Source organism: Asterias rubens, chromosome 12 (genome assembly GCF_902459465.1).
Source record: "Asterias rubens chromosome 12, eAstRub1.3, whole genome shotgun sequence".
Taxonomy (NCBI): domain Eukaryota; kingdom Metazoa; phylum Echinodermata; class Asteroidea; order Forcipulatida; family Asteriidae; genus Asterias; species Asterias rubens.
The window spans coordinates 14,716,041-14,732,236 of record NC_047073.1 but is presented as its reverse complement, the minus strand read 5'-3'; the positions used below and the strand labels follow the sequence as shown (position 1 = coordinate 14,732,236).

The 16,196-nt window shown below is 40.1% G+C and overlaps 2 protein-coding genes across 2 annotated transcripts; one reads left to right on the top strand and one right to left on the bottom strand.

Moving 5' to 3' along the window:
- The first annotated feature begins 1,350 nt into the window (after positions 1-1,350).
- Positions 1,351-4,879, top strand: LOC117297900 (protein PAXX-like). Its single transcript, XM_033781079.1, has 5 exons — positions 1,351-1,594; positions 2,625-2,815; positions 3,339-3,407; positions 3,874-3,955; positions 4,353-4,879. The coding sequence occupies exons 1-5, from the start codon at positions 1,560-1,562 to the stop codon at positions 4,384-4,386; spliced, it is 411 nt and encodes a 136-aa protein (XP_033636970.1). The 5' UTR covers positions 1,351-1,559; the 3' UTR covers positions 4,387-4,879.
- Positions 4,880-5,933: 1,054 nt separating this feature from the next.
- LOC117297899 (ATP-dependent DNA helicase PIF1-like) lies at positions 5,934-15,990 on the bottom strand. The gene is made up of 10 exons (XM_033781078.1): positions 15,906-15,990; positions 14,395-14,940; positions 13,318-13,570; positions 12,762-12,904; positions 12,140-12,265; positions 11,219-11,325; positions 10,921-11,060; positions 9,479-9,673; positions 8,373-8,518; positions 5,934-6,803 (listed from the first exon to the last, which is right to left on the bottom strand). The coding sequence occupies exons 1-10, from the start codon at positions 15,987-15,989 to the stop codon at positions 6,558-6,560; spliced, it is 1,986 nt and encodes a 661-aa protein (XP_033636969.1). The 5' UTR covers position 15,990; the 3' UTR covers positions 5,934-6,557.
- Positions 15,991-16,196: the final 206 nt, after the last annotated feature.

The window sequence follows — 16,196 nt, the reverse complement described above, 5'->3', positions numbered from 1 at the left end:
GAGATGAGATGAGATTATGCTAACTGGACTCTGGTTACCAGCTAAAATACCATGTCACACGAACAAATTGTGACTGGTTTCCTGCTCATTTCTGCTTAGCCCCTTAGCAGAAAAATTGTTCAGCAATATTTTCTGCTTAAGCAGCTCTCTCTATGAAATTGGGCCCTGGTCTGGTAAGGGTCACTTCTATGGGGAAAATGTACTTTTGTATTGGAACCTTGAAGAGTGAGGGCACCACAACAAAAGCACAGGGCACCATAGCCCTAATTAGGACTCTTCCTCTGTACACAGATACAGAGTCCTAATTATTAAGGCCCGTTTCTGGGGCGGAAAATTTTCAAAGCTTCATAACTAAAAATCTTACCTGCAACAAGCCATTTATTTCAACAGATTCACATTCCATTGCGGCATATTTCATATCGAATGAAAAAGTGGTGGCACCATACGGAAACTTTTGTGTATAGTGCCAGTGCAACTGCCACAACTTGTGCCAGCACTTATTAAATTTTACCCTCATGATAATTTTCCGCATGTCGCCACCAATTTATCTAGCGTTAACTAACTCCAAAACCACTGAATTGTTTTCTTACCTGAGAAGAAGGGTTACCACATATGATATGGAAACGTTTCCGTATAAACCTTGTTTTCATCAATTACAACGAGTTAAAGTTCCGTCTCCACCGCTAGCGATAAATCCTTTACTTCAGTGCTTGGTCAGCCTCTTTGAATTGGCGCGAAATTGCTATTTGTAAATGAACGTTGAGGGAGACAAACAAGTAAGTCGGTCGTCGAAGAATTAAGTCTTGTTGGTCAGTACTAGTCTTGGTGCAAGACGTTTCTCGTTTCCCTTTTCACGCACACCACGGCCAATTCACCAACAGCGCCCGCACCGACTCAATCCGCACCGACTCACGTGACTTAGTTCACTCACCGCTTCTCCGGGGGAGCGGTGAGTGAACTAAGTCACGTGAGTCGGTGCGGATTGAGTCGGTGCGGGCGCTGTTGGTGAATTGGCCGCGGTGTGCGTGAAAAGGGAAACGAGAAACGTCTTGCACCAAGACTAGGTCAGTACACACGTAGGCCCCGAGAGATACGTAGTGCGACATCCGGTTTGACCTTGCGCGTTGGAGTCTTTGTGTAAACAACGCGCGATTTATGTGAACTTGGCGAGAAACAGGGCGCCCGCGCGCGGTCAAAATGCGTTCGTGTGGCCCGAATTTTAAAAAGTTTCCCTGTGAACTCATCATAACTAGCTGCAAGCAATGTGAGTTCCGATCTGCAATGTGCGACCGCGTAGGACTGCAAGCAATGTGAGTTCCGACCTGCAATGTGCGACCGCGTAGGACTGCAAGCAATGTGAGTTCCGACCTGCAATGTGCGACCGCGTAGGACTGCAAGCAATGTGAGTTCCGACCTGCAATATTATAAGCGACCATCCCATAACCCACGCACCGCCCGATTACGAATACAGTGCCACTTTGCGTGCGTCTGTGTTGCATAGTCTGGTACCTGCTGTCCGTTTTGTCCGTCATGCGATCAACAAAGTCAGTCAAATTTTAATGTTTTTGAGTTCCAGGAATAATCTTTTGCACAGGTTAGTGAGTAGTTATAACAAAAACTGATGTATTTGACCATTCCAACTGAGTTCCGACTTCAAATGCAATACAATTATCCGAAAAATTTCATTTTTTTAGCAGTTCCGGCAGATCAGGCAGATCAGGCAGTTCCGGCTTTTACCAATTGCCGACAAAATCTCAGCATAAAATTGTTGGTTTCTATAAAAAAAAAAAATTAACACCCTGAAAGTGAAACTACACGGGCATAGGGCCAAGAAGCTAACAGAGGGAGTCCAGCGTATTGCTTGGCACTATATATGGGGCTATCACTTGGTGTCAGTTCTCATAGGCCCTTTTTTAAACCACGTGCGGCTTCGGCTTTGGCTTGAGGCTCCGTTTTCTCGTTTCTCGTCTGAAGCCCTTGGCGCGTATACGCAAAGCATGCGCAATTGTCAAATCAACCGGCGGGCCAAGCTAGCCTGAGCTGAATCCAAAGCCGAAGCCGTCGTTTTGTAAAGGGCCATAGTCGGTCATTTCTGAGGTTCTTAATGTGGAAAAGCCATAGACCTCTTCGCAAATACCATTGCGCAAGCGCAGACTGTTGAATGAGGTGCATAATGTGGGATATATATGGATCAAATTTGGATACCAGCAAGACCACAATGCACCTAATTCCAAGCTTTATGGTTGCTGTGTGTGTGAGCGTGAGACAGAGCCCAAATGCGTGAGTCTCACGCCTAATGCGTGAGACTTGGTAGGTCTGATGTTGAAAAGCATCCCTATTATTTGATACAACAACGGAATTAAATGCAAAAGCTGATGGACCAGTAAAATGAAAAGCTAACTGGTCATGCTTGCCAGTCACTGAAAAGTTAAGAGCAAAACCCTGCAACTCCAACACGTGTATCGACATAGATAGAAAGAAGGGAAGAAACCACTAGTCAACAGGAGAACCCACAAATAATAGCACAATGAAGTTCCCCCTGTCACTTCCATGGTACAAATGATCAACCTACATTTTTTTCCCAGCAACTTAAAGAAGTATTGTTTACATTATTTTTTTTCTAGAAAGGCGTTTACTCTTGGCGACCTGCTGGTGACAAAGCAGCCACGTAAAATTTGTCTCGAGGTCGGCACTGGAGCGACATCCCTCAAATTTGACCTTTACGAGGCAACAGCCAGTGAGAGAAAATCCGACCTGCAGAGCGCCCTCTTTTGGCTGGCAGACACATCGGCGGAGACGACCAAGAAATTAGAAAGTGAGTGTTTGAACCCTTAGCAGTGTGAAACTGTTTTTTTTTTCTTTGGGGAGGGGGGACAGGCAGGCCTGTATGTCTGTTGGCTCCAAGGCATTTTCTCCCTGGTAAAGGACACCAAATGAGAAAATTGTAAATTTCCACTGGAGCAATTCAAGGGCACCATCCAAGGCAACGACCAGGGTAACAATAATATCAAGGACGTCTTCTATAGCACCGGTATCCACAAAAAGGGATCATGGCACTTGCTTCCCTCTAGGTTATTCGCAGGGGTGCAAGAGATCAAGAAAATTAAAAATTCCAATGTCTATGGAAATTTACTGATTTTTTTTTTGTAAAGATGAGTCTTCAGGGTTGTTTTGAAAGTGTCTATTGTCTGGATGGCTCTGATGGAATGTGGCAGACTGTCCCAGACCTTCCCTGCAAGTACATGCAGGCAAGGGCCTGACGATGCCTCCGTGAAGTAGAAGGCCTTGGGGGGGGGGGGGGCGTGACACGAAACTGAACTCTCATCTTTGTTTTTCAGAATGCGAGGACGAATTGAACACAATGAAGAAGACAAGAGGAGGCGCTGGAGGTGGACCCATCTTACCAGGTACAAAAATTATTTCATGTTTTGTGATCTACCAATCCAGTGTGTAACATGGGCTGCCCTCACAGGTACCCATTTATACTCCTGGGTGAAGAGGAGCAAATTGTCAAGTGTCTTGATCAAGGATACAAGTGTCATGACCAGGACTCAAACCTTCATAACACCCTGAGTACTTTGTCACCAGAACTTGAGTCCTGTGCATGCTCGGCCACAACTTAGAACATCTCTTCTACTTCCAAGTGAAAGATATTCAATACAGTATTGGTGGTTTCCTTGCAGTAATGAGGTGTTTCTAGAATCAAGACTAGTTGAAATAATGCACACAGCCTACAACCATCTGGAATCAAGACTAGTTCTAATAATGCACACAGCGTACAGTACAAGATAAAACGGTACCCATGGCAACCCGACATTTCGTGGGATTTATTTAAATTTGATCATCGGTGTCTTTTCTTATTTCTTTTTCAAGACATTGATAACAAGAAGAGGTCAGGTCAGGTTAAAGTTCAGAAACAGCAAGGTCATAGCATAGTCAACCCCAGCAGCAAACGGTGAGTAGTTTAACTAGATTATTTAAAGTGGTTGTTGTGTTTTGTTATCAGTCGATCAATCGGCTGTCACAATTCAACAATTGTTGACGCATATAACAGGGCCGATCATTTCATGAATCAAATCTAATAGATGAGCATCAAACGCAAGACAAAATAGATCAACTATATAAGCCAACAATTAACCAAGCAATGAAGCAAGGCAATCCATACGACTCTTTTAAACCCAGCAATCAATCAAGCAAGACTAAATACGAATCATAAATCAAGCAACCAATAAAGCAAGACAATTAATATGAATCATATAGCGCCCAACCAAATCCCTATTACTATCAAAGCTTGACAAAATTTTTTTATCAAATCATTACATTGACCTCCAATATGTTTGCATCTTTATTAGGCGAAAGGCTGCCCAAGGTGTCCAGTTTGACTGAGGATGAGATTCACACCACATTTATAAACAAGATGAAAACCCTGTACGAGAAGATTATGGTTGAGATTTGCGAGTGAGTTGGCTGGTTTGGTTCTCAACTTTATACTGACTTAGAATAAAGCACACAAGATAAAAAAGGAGTAGGTCCCACAATTCAAGCGTAGTCCCACATACATTGCAGGAAAATTAAAGCACCACTGAGTGACGGTTATGCGCGCTATATAAGAAGCCACTACTATTATTAAGAAGATTAGGCCCAAGATGTTGAGAGTTGGTCGACACCTTACCCATGTAGTTCCCAACTCCCACGATGACTTAGAAAACAAACAGGAAAAAAAGTAATACATTGTAGAGTAACAAAAGATTATGCAGTATCTGAAGTGAGTTGGCCGTTTTCATTTGCAACTCCATGCTCCTGACTTGGCCAATTTGGATACAAAAAATGCCACAATAATACAGTAGTCAGAAACTTGGAAACTAAAGTGCCTTTGGGAAGTGGGGGGGGGGGGGCAGAAGGTAAAAAATAGGGCGGTGTGGGGAACATGGTCTGGTACCCTGTGGCATAACTTTGTTACAAAAGAGTCACAGAGCCTGGACTTCCTGCAGGAACGACTGCACAAATCTGATTTCTATCAACTTGTTATGTGAATCAAGGGGGCAAATCTTAAAGCCTGTTCAGCTGTTGTATTGTCAAGTCTTCAATTTATGCAGAAATGATGACACAAACTTTAAATTTCCCAAATGACCAGTGTAGCATCTTGCCTGCCGGAAAGGCACTGGAATGTGTACACAACTAGACTAGTCTTTTGTAAGGACATTTTGTAAGGAAATCGTCAAAGACCCTTCTAGATTTAATGTATTGTAACATTAATTTGTTTGTTTACTAGGCATTAGTTTTCGCTATTTTATACCAAACTCAACCAACCGAGTCTTGGGGGGGGGGGGAATAAGCAATTATATCGATAAATTTATATTTTCAATAGAAATTTAATAATCAAGCAAATCAAAACCATGAAGGCAGGTACTCATTAATTTTTATTTTTAATTTAGCATTAAAACATGATCTGGTTGAAATTGTTCACGGAAAAGGTCTGTGAAATTTCTGTCCCCAGGACTCGGGGAGGAAAGTACCGAGTAAACAGTGTTTAGCACACATTGATGAAGGGTAAAACACAAACATTTAAGAATGACTTAGGTTAAACATTTTTAACAGTAATTATAGCTTATAAACTCTATATGTATACATAGACGTCAATAAATAGATTTTAAACGACATTTTAAAAACTTTGCAAGTAGTGAGTCATTGCTAGACTTAAATGTAGAGTGGCACGCTGTAAAGATTTGGGATCGAAAGAATCTGTGACCACACCTTGGACTTGAAAATCGTACACAACTGTGAAATCAACAATGACGACCGGGGCATGGAGGCAATTGCCTCCCCGTTAAGCGTCAGGCCTCGGTAAGCATTGAACCAGGGACGAAAGTCATTAGCTGACGAAAAAGTACCGACACTCAGACCAACATTGCAGGTCTTTGAAAATGATTGCATTTCCACAACTTAACAACGGATTTCAAGGAGCTATCAGCAACAGTACGTCTATCCTCAGCGCTAGAAAAATAATTTTAAGAGCATGATCTTTTTTTTATCTGAAAAAAGTAATTTAGCTTTTTTGTCACTAGGCAGAGAATTTTTTTTTTTAATTTCTGATATTTCTCATCCATTGAGGTTGCTTTGCACGATACATGTATTTAGCACACAGAGGGTTTTTGCATAGTAATCTGGCAACCACTCATAATGCACTATAAATGTACACTCCACACAACCGGTTTCTTGCTAAGTCTTGCTGATCGACTATTTTCTGGTTAATCAAACTGGGTGCCATGGATAAAGCACTTTACAGCTGCTTTCCTACGACAAGGGTGAGAGTCATTGCTGACAACAACAAAAAGTTTGAATCTAGGACCCAAATGTTATGAGGTTGTTCAAAACGACATTTCCACATTTTGGTTACCCCTGGAGTTTAGATTTCACAGAGGTTTTATGAACAGTGTCTTCAGCACTAGATGGAAGAGCAGCATTTATTTCTACGTGGAAAAGTAACAGCTGATTTTCTTTATCAGGTTGACTCAAAATCTTGTAATTCAGATAAAAACCTGAAATACTAATCCCTGCTAAAGATACGGCCTGATGTTTTCCTTATCTTGTGTGTAGTCTTCGATCTCAGTCTGCATCATGCGCTGCTGCCTCCGCAAGACGTGATGGAACTTGACGACGTCCGGATGGGCGCGCACGCAGGCCCGATCAAAATCAACGACGCGTAGGCCCTCTAGATTACGGGCTCGGGATAAAGCCACGTAGGCTTGGCCGCACTCGAAGACACGAGCGAGCGAGATTTCCACACAGTCTAAGGACATTCCCTGTGAACGAAAGTATTGAAATACAGTTAAATACAAAACAATAATAACTGATATGAGTATGAGATTTCATTGAGAGTGTTATAGCAATTAACCATTAGGCCTACGCACTTGTAAGTAAAACAGTTGCCAACCTTTGGTTCTGTCTAGAACCAACAACACTACTCATTGGAGAGATTTACACATGGCGCTACCGCAACCCTCACCTAATACTACTACCTTGCAAAGTTTCAAATCTTACTAAGCAATTACCATAAAAGCAATCAATATGTATGTACTAATAAAACGATTATCTTAAAACGTATGTACATTATTTTTACCCTAGGCTCCCTTAGGTTATAGTGGTATGTTTCTAATTTTGGAATAATAAAAGTGTCAATTAAAATCAATACAAAATTTAAAGAAAAATAAATGCAGTGCACCAAAGACGTAATCAAGCAAAATGAGAATATTCAATATATAATATTTTAGTAAAATATATCAACACAAATCTAATATAGGATTCGAACTGCCTCTAGCTATAGGGCAAGCTCGATGGTCTAGTGTTCAGACAACTGCTCTAGAAAGCCAAATGTCATTTTAAGTACTAGACAGTGCTTTACACACATTGATCAGTGTAGGTAAAAACTAAATATCAAAGAAGAACAAAGTAATAAACATTTTTCAAGTTGACACTGAAAAATATGGGTAAACATTTCTGGCACGAGCAATCACAGAAAATGATTGTTCAGTAAAGGGACAAGAACAGATCAAGTAATACATAACAATCAAACATAACAACATTTAAAGCACAATTGATACAATTTACACAATAAAATACAATTGCAATGCAAACCAGTCAAAAGGCACAACAATAGATTGTATAAAAGCATTTAACACATCTTTTAAAAAACAATCTAAGATAAGGCTGCAAAAGGGAGAAGGGATCAAATCACCCAAAGTGCAATGAATATGTGGAACAATAACACAAGCCACGAGAAAAAAGTAAAAATGTAAAGCACTCAATTTTTATAATGCAAGAATACAAAATGTGTTAAAAAAATTGAAAAAAATAAAAAAAAGCCACAGGAAACTGGAAAGCACTCATCATACTTTTATAACGTAAGGGCCTTGCCACACAAGGCAACTTTTCACAGGCAACTTGGAGGCAACCAACTGCAGTGCATTCCACAGTGAACACATTAGTAGCACTGAGTAATTTTTTATAAACATTGTCTTTTTTAATACGATCCCAAAGAATAATGTGAACATTAGAATGATATGAATGCCTTTTCTTCTTGGAGATTGCCTGCGAACTGGTTGCCTGTAAATTGCCTCGTGTGACATGGCAATAAAGAATACTAATGAACACCGGGCCCAATTTCAAAGAGCCACTGAAGAAAAAAATATTTCTGCTAAGCAGAAATAAGCAGAATACCAGTCACAAACTGTACACGGGACAGGGTATTTTGGCTGGTAACATTATTTTGGCAAGCCAATTTTGATGTGCATCTACTTCTTGCGGCTAAAACAGCTCTATGAATTTGGGCCCAGAGTTGTGCAACTGGAATGTTAGAAAACTGAGTATCTCACCTGGCTTTTGTGAATTGATATTGCCCAGGCCAACTTGAGAGGGAGTTGCCGACGGCTGAGTACCAGACCAGCACCGGCTCGTATCGGCCAACGTTCCATCCGTATGGCCTGCTCAACGCCGCACATAAACTTCACTATGGGTAGGCCTGCAAATACAAAGGGTTAATGTATTAATTCATTCGCTTTGGACCAATGGCACGTTTCTCAACTGCAGACATGCTTGCCATTTTGGATAGCAAATTTATACACGTGTACAACTAATATGGTACAATTTACAATAGCAAATAAATTTTGTAATACAAACTAGTTCATTCATAGCGATTTGGCAAAAGGGTTGCCATCAGCTTTGCACTAGTGCCCTGCCGATGATTTCACCAAACTCCTCCTAACTTACAAGACAAGTTCAGTTCCGTATCCAAAGATGTTCCGAGGATGCATTGAACCCATCCTAAGTTAGGACAGGTTACTCGTCCTAAATCGAGATAGGATTAATCCTAGCATTTCGTGAAATCGACTGACTGGTCATTTGGCCAACAACATTCTTTGTTATCTTTCTCAGCTTGGCACTCTGAAGGCTTTTTCAAACACAAAGTTAACCTCTACCCTCACAGGAACCCATTTATCACCCTGGGTGAAGAGAAGCAATTATAGTATTTGAAGGCATCTTGCAGGCTTGAAACTTCACGGAGGCAACGAAGGCGTTTGCCTCCGTGCCCCCTGGTCATTGCCTTGGTGACCTTGGAATGCTCCTGTAGAGGTTTACAATTTCCTCATAGGGTGCCCTTTTATATACCAAGGAGAAAATGCCTCGGTGCCCTTGCCTTTTCAAAAACGAAGCATAGGCCTAGAGGCCTGATCTTGCTCAAGGACACAAGTGTCATGACCGGGACTCGAACCAACATCTGGATGACTTAACCAATTCAATGCTCTTAACCACTCGGCCATGACATCCTAATACATACACAAAACAATATGGGTTGGGGGAATTCTTCGTCTTCTACCCTACAGTACTGACATACCAAACACACTTCACAACATAAAACAACGATCTTTTGCAAGGGACAAACTTTTCCAGGATCCGTTTTTTTATGTTAGTTTAAGCTTACCAGTTTCCCCTGCGCCGAACCCTGTTACCACCCCTCTAGCTCCGTTGACCAGACCCTGCTGTACGTCAAGATTCTTGGCCAGCATGACCTGGGCTCCAACCCTAAGCTCAAGACTCCTAGGGACTGGACACTGACTGTTGATAATACTCACTAGGTTGGGGTCGCTGTCCCAGGCATCAAACACTCTAGGATCTCCTGTTAAAGTTAAAAAGCATCGGTTGGACAAAGTTGTTAGTTTTGTCAAAGATATTCTCAGTATCCCAACATTGATGTATAAAATAACAAATCCAGATGAAAAATTTGGGCTAAATTGGTCATCGAAATTGCCAGAAAACAATCAAAAAAAGAAAAACACCCTTGTTGCACAAATATGTGTTCTTACTACATGGCAGGCCTAAAGTCTTTCCTAGATTCAAATGTTTTAGTGAGAAATTACCACTTTCTCAAAATCTGTGTTACTTCAAAGGTTTCTTACAATGTTTTATACTATCGGCAGCTCTCCATTAGTCGTTTATGAAGTAACTTTTTATGTATTGTATAATTTGAGTCATTACCAGTCATTGTCTCGTGCCTTCAACATGTTCAAAGGGAAAATATACATTTGGTAATCACTCTTAAAATATCAATTAAAAGCATTTGGTTTTTAAACCTACAAAGCAGCTTTCAATATTATGAAGCATTTCAAGAACCAGTTCACCTCGAAGTAACATGGTTATGGAAAAATACATAAGTTTTTATTCCCCAAAATTTGAATCCGATGAACGTGACATACGTTAAAGGAACACGTTGCCTTGGATCGGACGAGTTGGTCTATGAAAATTTGAAACCGTTTGTTATGAAATGCATGTGGTTAGAAAGATGTTTTAAAAGTAAAATATAATGATCCACACTAAGTATCACTCAAAATTGCACGGTTTTCATTTTACGTCGCGAACTAACACGGTCGGCCAATTATGGGAGTAAAAGTTTTGACTCCACTAAATGGCCGACTGTGTTAGCCGACGAGGTAAAACCACGCAATTTCGAGGCATATTTGTGTAGTACATTGTATTCTACTTTTACAACATCTTTCTAACCATATCAATTTTATAACAAACGGTTACAGGACGCTTTTCAAAGACCAACTCGACCGATCCAAGGCAACGTGTTCCTTTAAATCTTCCTCAGCTCCCTGGGGTGACTGTATACAGCCCTGAGCTGCCATGACATTTCAGCAGCTCACAGTGGCTTTTCAACGCACAAAATTAACGTTTACCCTCGCAGGTACACTGGGTGCAGTCATGAAGAAAAGCAATTATAGCAAAGAATCTTGCTCAAGGACCCAATGAAAAAACCATGATTCAAAACCTACACTCCGAGGACTTAACCAATAGATCTTGAATTGGACACTCTAAACCACTCGTCCATGACACCTTACAGTAAATCACATTAGCTTTTCTTACCGGTCAGTTTCTTGAGGTGAACCTGATTCAAGAGGTCAACGTCCTGTTTGTGGGTACACAGCCTAGTTGCTAGGATACCATCCCGATCGATGATGTGATTGGCCGTAGCAGTCAGACGATCACATAGCTCCTGTGGACATCTACAGTTCAAAGAAAATTTTAGTTGAAATTTATTTTACTTGTTTTTCACTTGTTGCGAAAATAACTGTTACCGTTAAAATGAAAGTGCTTGTCCGTATTTCAATGAAGTTTTTCGATTCTGATAATCTTGATATAGTGCACATGACAGATTTGTTACCTTCCAATGCGTATATTCTGCAAGATATTGATGAAGACGGGATCATCTTGGCGTTTGACTTGAGTGAGTTCCATTGTAAGGTGGATGCACTGAGTCCATGCTGCAGACTGCAGAAAGAAAATACAGACTATGTTTAAAGGATTTTAAAGTGGTTGTAAGAATAGAATACAACTAGAATAGACCTACATTACAATACAATGCAATGCAAAACAATTAATACAATACAATGTGATGCAATACAATACCATACAATGCAATACAATGCAAAGCAATACAATCAACAATTTGATACAATACAATGCAATTCAAAATGATAAAAGCGTTTATATAATGCTCTTACAAAGCTGTTTAGTACAGTGCTTTAACAAGTAGAATAATAGAACAGCAAAAATAAGGAGAACAAAATTAGGAGTCAAAGAAACGAGTCTTTAGAGCTTTCCTGAAATAATAAAAATTATTATTATTATAATAATAATTTATTCATTTGTATTGCGCCCATTCCATAAAATGTACACAAGCGCATAACAAAATAATTATAAAAATATTAAAAATTTTACAACAGGAAAATATACAGCAATCCAAACAAATGAAAATACAAGAACCTTACAGAACAATCCGTAGAGTAAAAATTGCAAAACATTAAGACAGTAAACCCAAATAAATTAGTAAAGGAACAATATATGCACAGGAAGGAACAATATATGAAATCCACTTCAGTGTAAAAACATTTAATAATATATGCACAATCAATAAAAAGCTTCTTTAAAAAGATATTAGTCTTAAGGACAGATTTAAAAAACATCACGGCTACCAGACAGAGGAGTGGATTGTGATCGAGCATCAGTAGAATACAAATCATGCAAAAATTTCCACTCTCATGGAAAGTCCAAATCAGAAGAAAACATGATCAATGAGTGTTACCTGGAAGCAGAATACCCGTTTCTCACCAGTCTTAGTGACCGGTGGGAGTTGAAGAAAGTCTCCGCAGACGATGAGTTGAATGCCTCCAAATGGCTTGTCACTGCACTTGACTGCTCTGGCTGTTGCCTGGTAACAAGGGAAACAAATAATGTGAACGTCACTTTATCAGGATTCGCCCACAACTAACTTTTGAAGAGAGACCAGCAAGCAGGACCAGCTGACTTATCATTTAATAATAATACTCATCTTACATAGAGCTTTAGCACACCATTACTTAGGGGCATATCAAAGCACTCATTTTATTTTGTTTTTCTCTGCAAGGTATGTGGAGCAGTTATGATATCTCGGTCCTTGGGGAAAAAGTAAGATCATATTATCGATTAAGAGGGTCGACCAACATTATACAACGTGTACGCTCTATTAGACTTTTCAGTCCTTATAATTAATAACACAACAAAAACCAGATTTTTCTGAGGGCAAAAAAATATATCTGAAAACAGACTAAAGTAGTAAGGTGGAGCTACAAGTATGAGACCTGTTCTTTGATACTGTACATAGCACCAGGTATTTGGTTTAAATACAAGGTGTTCTGTTTATAGGAGAATGCTGCCATATACTGTACCTCAAGTTTTGTGAAGAGGTCCCCATCAACCATAGATATCTCATCCACGATGAGGTGCTTGCATTTCCGCCATTGCTGTTTCCTTGCCGGGCGAGACGCCAGCTCAATGGACTTTTGTAGGGGATGGTTGCCGGAACCAATTCCTATGTAAACAAATTCACAGACAAAAACAAATTACCAATAAACAATTATTCAACTAAAATAAAACTAGATTTAGTTAATCTTCCATGGCGAGCTGCTGAAACCAGATAGAAAAATAATGACAGAGTTGTACATTTATGAAGAAAAATCAATAGGTTGAGATACGCCTTCTTGTAAGCGATGAAGAAGGATGATCGAAAGCGCAGAATTTGGCGGTACGCAAAGCCATGCATTGAGGCCCATGCCCATTAGTTTGTTTTGAGTCGTTGGCCTTGGCGTTGTGATTGGTCAATATGCACAATGGGGCGGAGCTTAATGGATCGGTCTATTAGAGGTGAAATTGGGTGCCAAATAAATGAAATAAATGTAAACAAAACCCCAAACTAACTTAAGTGCACATTGCTATAAACTTTACCTGCAAACTGGTGAAGGGTGGTACCTCCAATATGGCAAGCTGCAACACCTGTACTTGCTGTGGCAAAGGTGCTGTCTGGCGGCAGAGCGCCGATGATCTTCTTGAGTAGAAATGATTTACCCGTGCCCGCACTACCGGTGAAGAACACGCTGTGACCAGCTAGCACTGTATTGAGGACCCGAGACTGCTGGGGGTTTAACTGGGTCTTATTCAAGCTGATGTTGAGCTTCTTTGCTTTGGGCACTTCATCCGCCTTGACATGTAACGAAACAAGATACAACTTTTACTACTAATAAGGGAAACTGAATTGGTAAATGTTAAATGATTTGGGCTTGACTGGCACGAAGATAGGAAAAATGAGATGGGATTGCCCTATCAAAGATGAAAATCAAGGCCTTTTGCTGATCACACTTACATGTAAGGGAGGGGTTTGTCAAATCTACAGTATTTTTTAAATTTTTTTTTTTGAGGGCTCAAAGTCTCACTATAATCATTCCAAGATTTTGTGCTCAAACCTGCATAATCCAAATATTATGTGAAAGTCTAAGGTAAGAGCTTAGTCTAAGGTCACTGTATCTCAAAGTGTAATATGTAGGAACAGGGAGCTGCTTTAAAGCACAACAATCAAAGCACAAAACATTTTTGCTTATCAGAAAATTGTTAGGGGTCCTAAATATCAGCCAAAAAAACATGTCGTAGGCCCTATAGTTTGTGACTGGTTTCCTACAAGTTGTTTTCATTAGTTTCAAAAAAGAGTTCTGGACCCAATTCCATGGCTCTGCTTACTGCTGAACCCTTCCCACCCATTACAATCTTTATTCTCCGCTTATTGTCATATTGTACAAGCGCCGAATTTCTGCGCTAGCTATGTACATTGTAAAGTGAAAAATGCCTATTTTGGTATGCATGCAATCACACAAGCAGAAATTCCCTGCTAACCCGTAAAATAATGCTTGACCTGAGCACGGGATTCCCTGCTTCCATAAAAGTACCAATCCTAAAGTTGCTACATGTAACTTTAAACAGAGCCATGAAACTGGGCCCTGGTCATATAGGGTCCTGATATTTTGTACCTACATGTTGGCCTCCACTGTTGTCTCTTGGGCGCTTGACGCTTTTTCTCTTTCCTGGTCCGGCTGGAGTTGTTGCAGTTCCTTTGGCTTCCACTGCTTTTGCCCGAGCGTTGTTTATTGCATTGACATCCTTCTCACACAGGGGACTGATCTCTTCAAACTTTCTTGGAAGCTCAGAGAGCAGCCTTGCCCTCCCGGAGATGGGTTTCTGTTGTTTGGCGCACTCTCGTTTTACAACAAGACACTTTAAGAAAGCTGCAAGCTGATGTGGGGGGCAGTTTGAGAGCATGATCTGGAGGTTGTGGCTTGGTAACTGAATGCATGCTTTGCCGTCTTTGATAAAGCGCTTGTGGACGGTGATGTCACGCATGAGGTACTTGGCGCTCGTTTTGTTGATGTCGAGACGGAGGATGACGTCGTTGAACTCATTCCGGCCGAGAACTACTGTCGCACTCCTTGCACTAGTTCTTTTTATCGTTTCTCCTGTTGGGGCTACCTTTACTGTAGAAACACTGCAGCATAGCTCGGACGTATTCATCCTGCATGGGCTCTACAGCAGTTGGAAATGATAATTGGCAACAGAAAACATAGATTTATATCCAAAAGGATTCTCTTTTTTTGAAACTATTTTATTATTTTTACTTATTTTTAAATTATTGTTTTATTTGAAGAAGTACTAATTCAACTCAACTCGAGACAACTCAACCAACTCAATTGTCAAGAACACAAGAACAGGAAGAACACAAAAAGTAGAACAAAGCCTAAATAAAAGTAAAACTAAAGTCAAAGAAAGCCTGGTTAATGCTTTCTGTGAATGCGAAGCAAATTTTGGAGCTGCAACAATCAGTATGTTTGCGCTCCCGAGTCCCTTCCCTATGTCTATGTGGACGCAGTAAAATTGGCTTAACACAAAGCATTCGCAGGAAGTAGGAACCGTGCTTGACTAGATAAAGGATAACTTTCCGTATGGCGCCACCACCTTTTCACTCATTTTTACAAAAAGGGATATCTCATTGAGGTAAATTAGATACTATATTATTTCATACCGAATGAAAAAGTGGTGGCGCCATACGGAAACTTTTCCTAGATAAATATCATTCAACCCCATATCATCATTCATAATAAGAAATAATGCATTTAGAATTTAGATGTCCAGACCATTATTTGTTCAATTCAAATAAATGTCGGTCAAAAAAATACAAAATATTAATCCTACTCCTGAAAAGCAAACATTTTACAAACCAAACTAGAGAGCCAAGAAAGTTTCTCTTATTTGTTTATTACTCAGGAATAAAAGTTAAACAAAGAACATGTGGGGCGACTTTGCAAAGGGCAATATCGCAAGGGGCGACTCATTTGTGATTTCGATTTGTCCTCAATTATTTTTGTTTTGTTAAAAAACAAAATGTCGTGAATAAGTTCATCAAGCTGCTCTCTTCGTTACATTTAATTAGGTGCATAATTTTACCGAATACCACACTAACAACAGCTTTCAAAAAAGACAAATTTTCTTACCTTTTTGGACGTGTAATTTTGCAAACACACAGAATTTTCGGATGCTTTGTGCCACAGACAAGGTAAACGACCGAGAGTGTGCATGTGTTTGTGTGTGATGGACTGAATGGGTTTTAAACTGACCCGGGGATAGTAACCAATGGTAAGACGTGTATTATGCATAAGAGGTCATTTGTCAACCAATCACAATCCTCGTTTTAAAAACCAAACTTGTGATGTGTTTACATTGTGTATCGATGAGTCTAGGTACATGACTGAATATACCGTGTGTTTCAACGTGCAGATAGACAG

Bases quoted from the DNA above. Each gene is read 5' to 3' on its own strand.
- LOC117297899 (XM_033781078.1), bottom strand. From the start codon at position 15,989: ATGCACACTCTCGGTCGTTTACCTTGTCTGTGGCACAAAGCATCCGAA. The intron at 9,674-10,920 runs GTAAGAAAAGCT...TAACTTTAACAG, and splicing joins TCACCTCAAGAAACTGACCG to GAGATCCTAGAGTGTTTGAT. The intron at 6,804-8,372 runs GTGAGATACTCA...TTTCGTTCACAG, and splicing joins TATCAATTCACAAAAGCCAG to GGAATGTCCTTAGACTGTGT.
- LOC117297900 (XM_033781079.1), top strand. From the start codon at position 1,560: ATGTTTTTGAGTTCCAGGAATAATCTTTTGCACAG. The intron at 3,408-3,873 runs GTACAAAAATTA...TTCTTTTTCAAG, and splicing joins AGGTGGACCCATCTTACCAG to ACATTGATAACAAGAAGAGG. The intron at 3,956-4,352 runs GTGAGTAGTTTA...CATCTTTATTAG, and splicing joins GTCAACCCCAGCAGCAAACG to GCGAAAGGCTGCCCAAGGTG.